Raw genomic sequence first — 13,001 nt, 5'->3', positions numbered from 1 at the left:
CCGGAATACTGAAGCAGAGGGACCACAATATAGCAGCACAAATTCCTCAGGCTTGATAGGGGCGTAAGGGCATCGGCATGATTAAAAAGGGATGATTACAAATGATAATTGGTGGATCAACTGAAGGAAGCCTCATATGAATCATTAAGTCTTGACATAAATGTTACGTACCCACCAGGTAACATTTATTTCTTTTTCAATTAAAAACCTGGAATTGAAAAGAATGCTCAAGTGCGAAGACAGAATCTGAACCATCGATCATAAAATCTGAGCATCGGTGGAATGAGCAGCTTCTCTAGTCTCATTACAACACCCACCCCGAAATGCCTTACTTCGTCTGAAGTACGTCTGCAAAATTCTGTGCTGCGTTTTACAAATAATAATAAAAAAAACATAGTTGAAACCTTTGAAAAGCTTTGCTCTGTACAGCACACAGCCAAGTTCTATACATACCCACGGCAAAGCGCTAAATGTTAAACTGCGACTAATGATTCGGGACATTTAATGAGATTATTGACTCGGACCTCCGAGCTCTCAACATTAAAACGCCGTAAGATGATCAATGATCGACTCACTGATTAAGCGTATGAGCCTTGTCCAACAAACAGAATAAATATTCTCTGGTCCAAATGGCTGTGCACAGTAGACCGCAAGCATTCCATGATCGCTGTGTGCACCGTTCTAATTTTATAGGCATTCAGAATCCAGCACCGGGGCTGCCGGGTTCTCCCAGGAACGAACATCATCGCTGCAAATTTGCATCCTTTCATTCCGGCCCATGATCCAGAGGTTAGCGCTTCTCAGAGATGGGAGAGCGGAAGCGTGTTTAAGGGCGCTTCAGGGACATGGTGGACTCACAGACACGCGGGCGCTCTTTACCGTTATTTATGGAAGCCTGTCATGCCCCCTGCAAATGAGGCCCACGCCGCAAGTGTAATAAAACAGCGCACATTAGCACCCGGCAAAGTGAACAGCGGAGGACTCCACTCCCCCCCCCGAAGTCAGATGTGGCAGATGGTCGCCCTACCCAAAGCCCCCGACTTAAACCCCAGTTGAGCCGGGCTATGGCTGCACTCGGGCTCCGGAGCTGCCGGAACGGCCCCCGGAATGCATCTGCTTAAATCTGATTCCATTTTGCAAATTCCATCTCCTCCACCACCCATCATCCTTCTTTAGCCAGGCACAGTGGAGCGTGGCTGTAACACCCTCACACGCGGGTGGAGGTGACGGGGTGGATCCTCTTACGGACCACGAACATTAATTGATTTGAACATTTTTTTGATGTATTATTTCCTGAAGATCACCAAATAGATCATTGAACTTGCATTCGGGGAGCGCGGCTGCCCTGGCGTACGCGTGGCGACAGCCCGAGCCTCACCTGAATAAGCGGTCTGCGGCTCATACTCACCTGGGAGCCCGTAGCCGGCGGCATGCGGAGCCTGGTGAGCAGGAAGCATCATGCATCCGCCACCTGAGCTCCACCGGGGCTCAGAGCCACGTCAGAAACTCGGCCACCAAATGCACACGCTTGGCTGCCCTAATTTGTCATTTATGGGATTTATTTAATGTAAGGACTTTTTTTTATAATTATTATTGATACATGTAATGCTTTTAGGTGAGGATATGGATGTGTGTGTGTATATATCCCAGGATAATCAAAAATAAACTCACTGCACTGCGATATTGTGGAATTCTAAATATTACTGAGCACACACTGCACATGTACACACTTGTAATGTATTCATGTGGTTAATGGGAAACGAGGGGTTCGGGGTTTATATATATATATATTTTTTTTTTTTTCCAGTGAAGTATTTATGCGTATTTATAATCTGCCGTCTGTAATATGATTTGATTTGTGCTCTTTTCCATTTGTTGATTATTTCCGGTTTGGGGACTTAAATCAGAGCGCTGACACCGAGCAAAGGGACCGTAAAGCGAGGCGAGGGCGCACCTGTACCACTCCAGCCCCCTCTCGTAGTTCCTGTCGAAGAAGTGGGGCTCGTTGCCCACGGCTCGGACGTCCGGGTGGACCCGCAGAGCCTCGAGCAAGGCGCGGGTCCCCCCTTTCTTCACCCCGATGATGATGGCCTGGGGCAGCTTCTTCTCCCCGTAATCCGACGTGCAGTTCGGGGCTCCCCGCGGGTCGCTGTCCGTGGTGCTGAACCCCCGACGCGCCCTCCCCGGCTCGGTGGGCTCCGGCCGGGTCCCGGTCCCCTCCAGCCCCGCATCCTCCCGCGAGGTCGAGAAGGCCCGGGGGGGTCGCTCGGTCGCGTCCTCGTCCGAGAAGCCCTGCGAGGTGGAGGAGTAAAGTTTCTCCCTCAGCGTCGCAGAAGTTGCCTCCTCCGTCACCAGCCTGCCCTGGTAGACGTAGTTCTCCTGCAGGGGGAACCGCAGCGAGCCGTAGCAGCTCATCAAGCTGTAGAACAGGTAGGTGACGGACAGGGACAGGGTGAACATGAACAAGATCTTCCGGGGCACTTTAGAAGTGAAGACCCAGGTGCTGGACCAAAATGCCATCTCGGGTAGCGGCGGTCCCCTCAGAGAAGTGGCCAGGCATGTTTCCAGCCCGGGTCTTGCATGGACACTCGGCGAACAACGATCTGTCACTATCAGCGCCGCGCGGACCGTCCGGGAAGCTTTTCCGCGCGTCTCACCGCCGGCACCGTCCCTTCTTTAAGGCGTTTAACATTCCAAAGGGACGTCACCGTCGCCGCTCCCTCCAGCGGCGTATCGATCTCCTTTATTCCGACGCCTGACAGCCGTTGTCACAATGCATTGGGCTGAAGTTGCAGATCGGAAGGACTCTTGGCCCGGGGAGCGCGCAGCTTCTCGGGTGTCACGTCCGTCCTTCATCCCGGACGTGCGCCATGTGGCAAATCAAATCATAAAGAAATTCCCCCCCCAAAAAAAAAAAAAAAAAAAAAAAGTATTCCGAGCGTCCAGCCCGCCGCTCGTACCGCGAACTTTGCGCGGGAGAAAGTCGACGTGAATATTCCGCGGCGGCTCCCGGAGCGCGCCGTCCGGTCCCGGCGCCGCGTCCCGATTGGCGGAGTCGGACGTGCGCACCGGCGGCGTCAGATCATCGGAGCGGCGGCGTGACGAGGATACACCCACCGTCTTCCAGCAGGGGTGCGAGCTCCATGACGAGCGATGGAGATTGAAACATTCCCTCCGTGGTCCGTGGACAGGTTCCTCCAGGTCTGTTCAATTCGGTGGAGGTTCAGGGGACTTACACTCTTCGGGTCACGCAAAAAGGTGTCGAGACGCTGTAACAGTAAAGGCCGGTGATGGATAGATCGGCATCGGAGATATTAGAGTGAGTAATAATATTAGAATATGGGTTTTCACCTCAGTAAGGCGGTCTGAAGCTCATGTGTGCTCTCTGCTGGTGTGTTGCTGGAAAAAAAATAAGAAAGTGACCAGCTGAAGCTGCTGTGATGAGAAGTCACATCCACATAAGCTGAGGAAAGCTCATAAATAATGGAGACAGGCACGTGCCTGCCCACCCTCTCAAAAGCTCTCATATCGGCTGATGTCTTAAGTTAACCACGGTTCTCCATGGGTGGATTGATGGCTCTGAGGGGCTGGAAGGACCTGGGACTATCCGTCCTCGGAGCGACGGTTCTCCTTCGGCAACATCCTTCGGATGAGATACTCAAGAATTCGTCTGCTTATTGATTTTGGAAATAAAGTTTGCTGCTAGAATGTGACGCACATAGAAAAACCAATGCTGTTCCGTGTCAGCGTCTGTAGGTGGTTTTAACGTGGTGACTGGCATCTATCATAAATAGACACTGACACGCAAAGAGTACAAAGAGTCGAGCTCCACGGATTTACACGGCGGCAGACAAATCGGTGTCTAGTTCAGTCCTCAGACTTTTGGAGAGCAGGTGACCCGACGCTTCGTTCTTATTGGCGGATGCAAAATATGTCCAAGTGCAACGTCCCACAGGCCACAAAGGTGAATAATGTTGGACCTTTTAATAAAAAAAAATGTTTTGCAGATCATATTTAATGTCCTGTGTTATTTCATCCTTTTTTTCATCCTTGGTTGCAATTTGTTGCATTATTTTAAGGTGACCTCACAGCTCCAAAGCCTGAGTTCCGATTAGGACCTTGTGTTGTGTGGAGTTCTCACGCTCTCCCCATGTTGGTGCAGGTTTCTTTCCTGGGTAAATTGGTGACAAGGTAGGTAAATTGGCTTTTCATGTGAGTGTTTGAGTGAATGGTGTGTGTGTGTGTGGGGGGAACTTGCGATGGGCTGACGTCCTGTACTGGGCGTGTCCACGTATCTCCACGAGTGTCCCGGGATGGGCTTCGGCAGCCGCAACTTTGAGTAGAACTGAGAAGTTATGGAAAGTGAGTAAGTGGGTGTGATTATGATATGAGCAAGTTTTTAGAGATTTCGAGTTCTATATATATGCAATCAGTTGTTCAGTAGTGACAGGGACCGTCCCCCTGGAGACACCCAGGGTTAAGTGTCTTGCTCAGGGACAGAATGCTGGTAAGTGCGGTTTGAACCTGTGACTTAACCACTAGGCTACTACCACTCATAATGCTACTAACTACACAGAGCACCACCACCAGAGCCAGCTTTCAAAGAATACATTTTATTGCAAAAACATTATCATCCTAATATGAGAAAAAGAGAAATACTGAGGTGAAGTTGCAGGCACGGCTGTAGTCAATATACATAAGAAAAGAAAACATTTTTGATCATCTATGTGCACCGAATGCATTTACTTATGGTGATATAACGGAGCAAATGCTGATTCACCAAAATCAATATTTTCAAGATCCACATTCATTCACGCAGATGGGTTGAAGTAACCAAGTGAAGTAAAAGTGATTGTGATAGTGATGCACTACATGGCACAGCACACAGCGGACACAACAATCACCTTTCTAAGCAGTGGACGGCCATGAAAGGCGCCCGGCGAGCACTGTGTGGGGACGGTACGTTGATCAAGGGGACCTCTGTGGCTCTGGGATTTGGAATTGTATCCGGAAGGTTGCGAATCAAATCCCGAACCGCTAATGCAGCTCCCACTTCCTTAACCGCTAGGCCACCACTGCCCTGATAGGTGTAACATTTAAACAGTGGTGCAGAAGTGCAGGAGGACAGGTTGTGTCCTCAGTGTCATTCTTCAGGATAGAAGTCTTTGGGTTACAGTGGCAGTTGTTATGCATGCAGATTATTTCTTCCTGTTTTAAATTGGAGTGATTTGGAGAGGGGTGGGATTTTAGTGGAGCGTGGAGCTGTATTGTGCGTAGTATCCTCATGCAAATTTTAGCAGCAGAACGGGCAGAGCCAGCAACCTCGTGAGTGAGGAGTGGACATTCTCGCCTCTCCTTTTCCTCTTACATGTTCTGTCCACCACTACATAGGTTCATGCAGGAAAGAACAGATGCAACGTTAAATTCTCACTTCTTTTAATGCAATTATATACATATGCAATCTAAGGATTTTAAATGATGTACCTTCCCCAGTTGATTGTGGACAGTCCAAATCTAAAAAATAATACAGCACCATCAGGTTTCACATTTTCCTGCAGCTTTCACTTTAAAATTTCACTGCAGAAATTATGCGAAAACATTGCAAAATGCACTGCAAGTTAAGGTGGGTGGAGGTGGGGGTGGCATTAGTTCATCTTCAGGTTCCTGGCTAGATGCTGAGTTATTGAAGAGTCTGACTGCCAGTAGGAAAAGGCTGCTGTGCTTTCTGCCGGTGGTGCTTCTGATGCATCTGAACCTCTTTCCAGAAAACAGCAGGGTGAACAATCCATGGGAGGGGCGGGGGGGGGTTCCGGCTGCTACACGGGCGGATAGAATGTTTGTGTACATGTGAGTGATGGCTGAGGGATGCCCGTGATCCTGACTATTCACTGGAGGGTGTTGCAGTAGGAGCTGTTAGAATTGAGAACATGAATCAAAGCAGTAAAGAAGAAGTAAATGTTGCTGCAAAACCGGAACCTTCTGTATGAAGCTGCTGTTATAGAACCTGCTAGAAAATCCATAATGGGCAGTTTGGTCTTGATTGGCCTAACAGGTTTATCTTAAATTATTAGGTGTTACATGATTTAATTTCATGTCATAATGTCTGTGGTATTTTTTTCCATGTGGTATGAATGCTACTATGGACGGTGCACATTGTTTGACATACATTTCTCTAATATAGGCAACCGCCCGTGTTTTATACTGATAAATGGTAAATGAGTAAAACCCATGTGCTGTGGATGCATGTGACTTTGGTCCCAAGTCCCAAGTCGTGGTAAATGGGGAGGGTTGCATCCACCATAAAACTTTTGCCAAGTGTTTGATCTGCTTTGGTAACCCCTGTGATGGTAGAAGCCCAAAGGAGACGACATTATCATGCTCAGTTCTGCAACGGTGTGTTTGTCTTCTGACAACACAGTTCTGGTGCAATCGGCAACAACTCATTAATGTTGGACAAAACTGTCCACATCTGGACAAATAACATATACCTATCGCAAATGCCAGCGTAGATTTCGAACACTGGCATGTGCGGTGACCAAGTCACTAGTGTCCTCTGCATTTAACCGTCACCCTTGGTGAGCAGTGGGCAGCCATGACAGGCGCCCGGGGAGCAGTGTGTGGGGACGGTGCTTTGCTCAGTGGCACTGCAGTGGCCCTTTGGTGGCTCGGGATTCAAACCTGCAACCTTCTCATTACGGGGCCGCTTCCTTAACCACTAGGCCACCACTGCCCCCCACTAGGCCGCCACTCATGGCAGCCCGGGTGGCAACAACATGAATACCCTCCAGACGAGTGTGGGAGAGTATATTTCACACTCATTTGAGTGTAGAGTAATGTGATATGAGTTAGAGGTTGTCAGTGTCAGCCTGTCCTCAACGGCTTCTTCTTCTTCTTCCCAGTGAGCCTCTCGAAGCCTTTAGAGAGATTTTATGCAGCGCTTTGAACAGTGTTTCGGTGCAGCATAATTTAATACAGTAATGGAAAATGTTTCACGGTGCTCTCCTCTGTGCCTGCCATTGTCGGTGTCATAAGGTGTGAACGGGATTACGTCCGTAAATCAACTTTGATTATGCTGCTGGAACTAGTCATAAAAAGAATGCAATCTTTCATAATTAATACTTCATGTCTTTTAATACCCGTAATGCTGAATTCAAGAGAGCTTTCATTAAATTCAAAAAAGTGGTTTGCTGGGTAAGTTCATTTTCATCTGGCTGTAACCTTATAAGATCTGAAACTGTCAAAGTAGTGATTTAAAGCTCAGCCTGTTTTTTAAAGTGTGCTTTATTTTCACACTGAGTTTGTATTATTGATGCTTTTATATATTTGTTGATGTAGTGAAAGTGGACGTGTGTGATGCCCCGGGGCCATGGGTCCGGATCCATCCCAACTGGCACCAATGAGGTTTAATGGATCGGGACCCCATAAACCCCAAAACGCAGCACACATACATTGCTGCTGCATTAATGTGGACATTACTTTACCTTTGTGTTTTTGTTCCTGGCCTTGTGCCTCATGCCTGCAGGTTTGTCTTTGTTTGTTTCCTTTGTTTTGGCCCTTGTGCCATTATAATTTGTGTTTAGAAATAAAACCCATTTGCAAAGATGTCCTGTCTCTACGATTCCTGTCCCCGTCAGCCTGTGATGACGTGAATATACATTTTTTAAGAAATTCAACAGGATAATTGAATGGATACAGAATGTGGATATACAACCTATGTAGGATGGGATTCACAATCTAGTGGGCAACACAATCATTCTATGAACCAGAAGACCACAAAGTCACTGCCCCAATTACTACCATTGTTTCCCTGAGCAAGACACTTAACCCTGACTGTCTCTAGGAGGACAGTCCCTGTAACTACTGATTAGTCGCTTTGGATGAGGGCATCTGCTTAATGCCATAAATGTAAAATCAAAATTAGCTCGGCCTTCGTTATTGAGCTGTATACAAAATGTGTTACAAAAATATGGTTGTGTAGCAAAATGTATTAATATTTCAATGACAGCATTTATGAATTGGCAGAAACTGCATTGACTGACTTTTCCCCTTTATACCTTTGAAATTACACCCTTGCACAGCAAAGATTCATTCTACCCCTGCTTAGACAGGTAAACAGAGCAGAACAGAAAAATGATCTTCTTCCAAGCCCGCAAGCTCAGGGCAGGGGGAAAGATTGTCGCTGCTGACTGATTGAAGACGAAAAACAAGAGGCAACAAGGGTGTTCGGGGCGATTTGAGCGGAACATTGGTACATTCTCAAAGCCACTAGCGCTCTTAATCACTCAATAACTGTCGGTTTGGGCGCATATAGGATTAACAAGTCTGCGCAGGAGTCGTGACAACGTCACGCTCGTGTAAAATCCCATGTAAATTTCACGAGTATGAGCGACACTTAATTCAGTGAAGACACAGTGCAAGAGGCAATATGGTGCTGATGCATCTACATGTTTGTGGCCCATGGACAGCAGAACACATTTGAGATGCGAAGCCTCCACATTTGTCCTGACATTGCAGACAATAGAAACCTAAAAAAAAAAAACCCGAATGTCCCAACCTATCTGGCTGAAGTACAATTTTTGTGCTCTCTACATTGTTTATTCTTATCTTAGGATTTTCTGCTTCTTTTGTTAACGAAGATTGTTGTGATCACATGACTACAAAGGAGTGGTTCTGCTGCTCAAGTATTGAACCATAGATCTCCATGCTACACATCCGGGGAGGATTCATATGTTGCCGTGTTTCTTGTTCAACCTCATGGTAACTGCGTGTTCCATCATTCACTACACATCATGTAAGAATATCTGGGCAAAGTATTATATTCAGAAAAATAATAATAAAGATAATGCCCCTCTGTAGTCATATTAATACATAGCTACATATTAACATTAAACTATTCTTCTTCACAAGTAAAACAATAACCAGGACAGAGAGAAGGAAAAGTTTTATGAGCCAACTGACACAGTGTTTCACTACTGTGCTTTTGGAAGACACCCATTTATCCCCAAAATTTCATAAGTATTCTAACTTATGAAATACATTTGTAGTGTTGTTCTAGTCCTATATGATTGTTTTAATTAGTCTTGTAAAAGTGGGTTTGTGTTTTATAATTGGGCCGGTTAGTTATTGTTTATTAAATCTATAATGCAGACCCAGTCTACCAGTATCATTGTCATGTTTACAATCCTTTAAAACACAATGCCACTGTCTTTATAGAAAAGCATGCATTATTTTATAAAACTGAAAAATTTGTGCTAAATGTAAAATAGCAAAATCATATACATTTGGTCAGAATGATAGGAAAGATGTTTTTCATCTTCATAGCATATAAGGGGGAAACTGGGTAACAAGTGATAAAAATAACAAATGAAAATAACAAAGGTAAAAAGGACAAAAATAAAACTAATTACATTTTCATGAAATTGTTTCAAAAGCTGGTTTGAAAGTGCTTCATTTGGAACATTTTAGTCATCAAAGAGACACGTGTTTTACAGGCAATTTAATATTTTTATTGGGACATTTATATTGTCCACTCAGCTAAGAGATGCTTCAGTCATGATCCGGTCGGGCAGGGGCCACTCCGGGTCCGGAGTTCGGACCGGAGTTTCATGTTGGTCCTGTGTTATTATGTTTCCTGATTGTGTTCACCTGTGTATGAGTGTATAAAGCTGCCCGGTTCATATCTGTTCGCCGTCGGGTCATTGTTTGGTGATGTCCCCCTTGTCCTGTCCACCGTGCATTAAACCCCTGCCTCGTGACGTCGTGCGTATGCGTCCTTCTTCCTCGCCATGTCCAGCCATCGTGACAGCTTCCCATATGATTCAGCACTAAACCAAAACAAGCATGAAAATGTTCCTACTGAGGCACAAACAATACATTTGGTCTGAAAGCAAAAAAACTGGGTTAATCTTGATTTTGGGATACACGCATTATGGATCAAAATACTTCAAAATTCCAAACCCAGCGGAACTTAGCAGAAGGTCAGAAGGTGATCTATTATTAAGGTTCTTGACAGTTTTCATTGCATTTTGCAATCTGTCTAGATCTTGATGAACCTTTGTAGAATGTGGCCTTCTGAAGAAAGCAGACGTTACTGCATGTCACGACCTTGCAAAAGGCACCTGGTCTCAGCAGGAGCCTCAGTCTAGCCAGACAACAGAGACATCTGACACACACTTTCAGGTTAGATCCGTCCTCCGGCCGCTGTTTCGCTTTCATGACAGATCAGACAGATGATGACAATTTTGCGCCACAGTCGAAAGGCATGCACAGAACACTTCGCCAACGCTAGAAACGTGGGAGTCAGAAACAGCGGGACAGTGTGTCAATGACAGAGCAAAATGATAGATACCAGGACTTTATCTAATCGATAGCTGTGCTCTCCCTCTGTGTTGACCAAGCTGCCATTTTCTGGACTAATTACATGATAAAAAGTGATGGATGTGTGTTAAATTCAGTTGGCCCTTAAAGCACCTCCTTGGGGGCTTGTACCATTTCCTGCTGACCTTTTAGATCCAAGCTTTATTGTATGTGAATGCAATTAAATCAATTTGTCAGATGTGTGCTGTGTTGTTGCTGCGCTAATATGCTGTGCTTTGTTGGCATTACTGGTGAAACCTGTAGAAACTGGTATTGGGAAAGAACAGCAGATATTCTACATAAATGGCTTGTTTCCAAATTGCAACGTAGTGGATAAAAAATATTTGGAATATTTATTGATCCCGAGTCACTATAAGGCCATGGTAATGAGAAATGATAAATTAGCTCCCAAATGAACAGTCAGAGTATAAGCTGGAGTTACAGCAGTTAAAATTACCCTCCATGGGGCTCTACCAGCAGAGAGAATCAAAACTCTGGGGGTCACGGGGCTTTGAAGAATCTCCACTGTCACTGGGAGCACCAGGGGATACGACCAGAATGCTCACCATCCGATTGTTGGAGAATCCAGGTCCAAACGTCCTTCCGAGAGGTAATGGGAGGCCTCATTCATCCCCTCTGGGATATGAATAGAGAAGATCTTCCCCTTGTGGGAGGGAATCAGCCTCAAACATTTCCTATTTAAAGCCCCTGTGTCAAACAGGAACAATCACGATGGCAGGATGTTCACCAGTATGGCACTGGTTCCAGTGGGAAGTTAGATGTTTCCACTTCAGGTTCCAGCATTTTACCTCTTTTAAAGCACAGCGCAACTCCTCTGTATTTTGTACAAACTATGTTTTGTTATTAAGACCATACAAAGGATTTACAGTGACTTGATATTTATTAAGTACAATTATATTCATGGTGTCTGTCAGAGCAGAATACAAAGAGTGAGTTGCAGCTACACTTCGATTTTCATGGATGACGCAAGTTCAAGACTTTCATCACTATCGCCAGCAATCAAAGCATTGGAATTTTTAAAAATAAATATCAAAGGAGAGTCTACTTGATGATCTGTTCATAATTCAACAAAGAATAATTTACAAAGAACAGTTTACATAATGAACTTAATTAGTATTATATATAATTATCCTATACAGCATTTAAGAACTTTTTTTCAGCCATGCAATCGACAACAACTGGCTTCCGTGTCATCTGTGTAAGTAACACACACCTGACCTGCAGTGACCTTTTGCTCAGAAAGTGGTTTATGAAGAAACATGGCACGATTCTGCTTGGTGGTTTGTGTTCTTTACGTATGAAAATGCAGAACAAACAGCATTCTGTATCAATTTTGTTCAGCTGCAGAAGCATTTTTTACCAAAAGCAATGAGTGTTTGTCATCTTACCACCGGAACTGTGATGTTTCATTTATTGTACACACAGCAGAATCATCCCCATTTCTGCTGCTGACTTGTTCGGCTTCTTCTTCCACTTCCCCCCTCATCACCTGCATATTCCTCTTTCACACCAACCATCCATAGATCCTCTCTCACCACATCTGCAAACATACTACCAGGCCTTCTTCTTTTCCTCTCTCCAGGCAGCTTGTGGCACCCCTGCATCCTTTTCCCGACATACTCCAACCTAAGCTGTCCTTCTAAGGCACTCATTCCTAATCCTTTCCATCCCTGTCACTCTCCGAGCAAATCTCAGCATCTTTAGCCCAGCCACCTGCAGCTCTGCAACTGTCTTTAGCTCCCAACCGAATCTTGATAACCCAAAGAAAAACAATAATAACTGTAATCACACTTTGCAGTGATTTGATTGGATTGGTCAGAAGCAGTGTTATTTGTATTTATATATTTTAACACATTACATATCTGCAGTAATGTAAATGAATGTAAAATGTTGAATCCACCTCTAAAAAAATACAGAAAAAACATTGTTTACATTTACATCTACAGCATTTACCAGACGCCCTTAACCAGAGCGACTTACAATCAGTAGTTACAGGGACAGTCCCCCCCTGGAGCAAATTAGGGTTAAGTGTCTTGATCAGGGACATAATGGTAGTAAGCGGGACTTGAACCCGGGTCTTCTAGTTCATAGGCGAGTGTGTTACCCACTAGGCTACTACCACCTACCACCTTGCTGAAGTTTGCCGACTAACAAAGAAATGATTCATCTATAATTTCATTGGTAGGTTTCATTGAAAAGATAGAGACAGAAAAATAACATCCAAAATGCATTTCAAAAAAGTTATACATTAATTTGCATTTTCATGAAACAAATAAGTATTTGATCCCCCATCAGTCAGCAACATTTCTGGCTCCCGGCTCAAGAAGAAGCATGGGAAGGTCTTGGAGTGGCCTTATCAATCTCCAGATCTTCATTCCACAGAAAGTCTGAGGAGTATAACTAAACCCCCCCCCCTGAGATATGTGCAAACCATGTGGTCAACAACAAGAAATGTCTGAGCTCTGTGATTGGCAACAAAGGTTTTGCCAAGAAGTACTAAATCCTTGCTTCATTCATGAAAATGCAAATTAATGTAGAACTATTTTGAAAATGCATTGAAATGTCATTGTTCTGTCCCTCACTGTCCAATAAACCCACCATTGAAATTACTGACTGATCATTTC

At 44.9% G+C, this 13,001-nt stretch overlaps 1 protein-coding gene across 1 annotated transcript in view; it reads right to left on the bottom strand.

Annotated features, from left to right (window-relative positions):
- Positions 1-2,862, bottom strand: part of hs3st4 (heparan sulfate (glucosamine) 3-O-sulfotransferase 4) — a 76,482-nt gene extending 73,620 nt beyond the window's left edge. The window contains exon 1 of the mRNA XM_028987667.1: positions 1,955-2,862. Within this exon, the coding sequence (XP_028843500.1) occupies positions 1,955-2,520 (566 nt within the window). The 5' untranslated portion in view covers positions 2,521-2,862. The remainder of the gene's footprint in view (positions 1-1,954) is intronic.
- Between the last annotated feature and the right edge of the window lie 10,139 nt (positions 2,863-13,001).

This window comes from Denticeps clupeoides, chromosome 7 (genome assembly GCF_900700375.1).
Source record: "Denticeps clupeoides chromosome 7, fDenClu1.1, whole genome shotgun sequence".
Lineage (NCBI taxonomy): Eukaryota > Metazoa > Chordata > Actinopteri > Clupeiformes > Denticipitidae > Denticeps > Denticeps clupeoides.
This window is presented reverse-complemented; position numbering and strand designations above follow the sequence as displayed.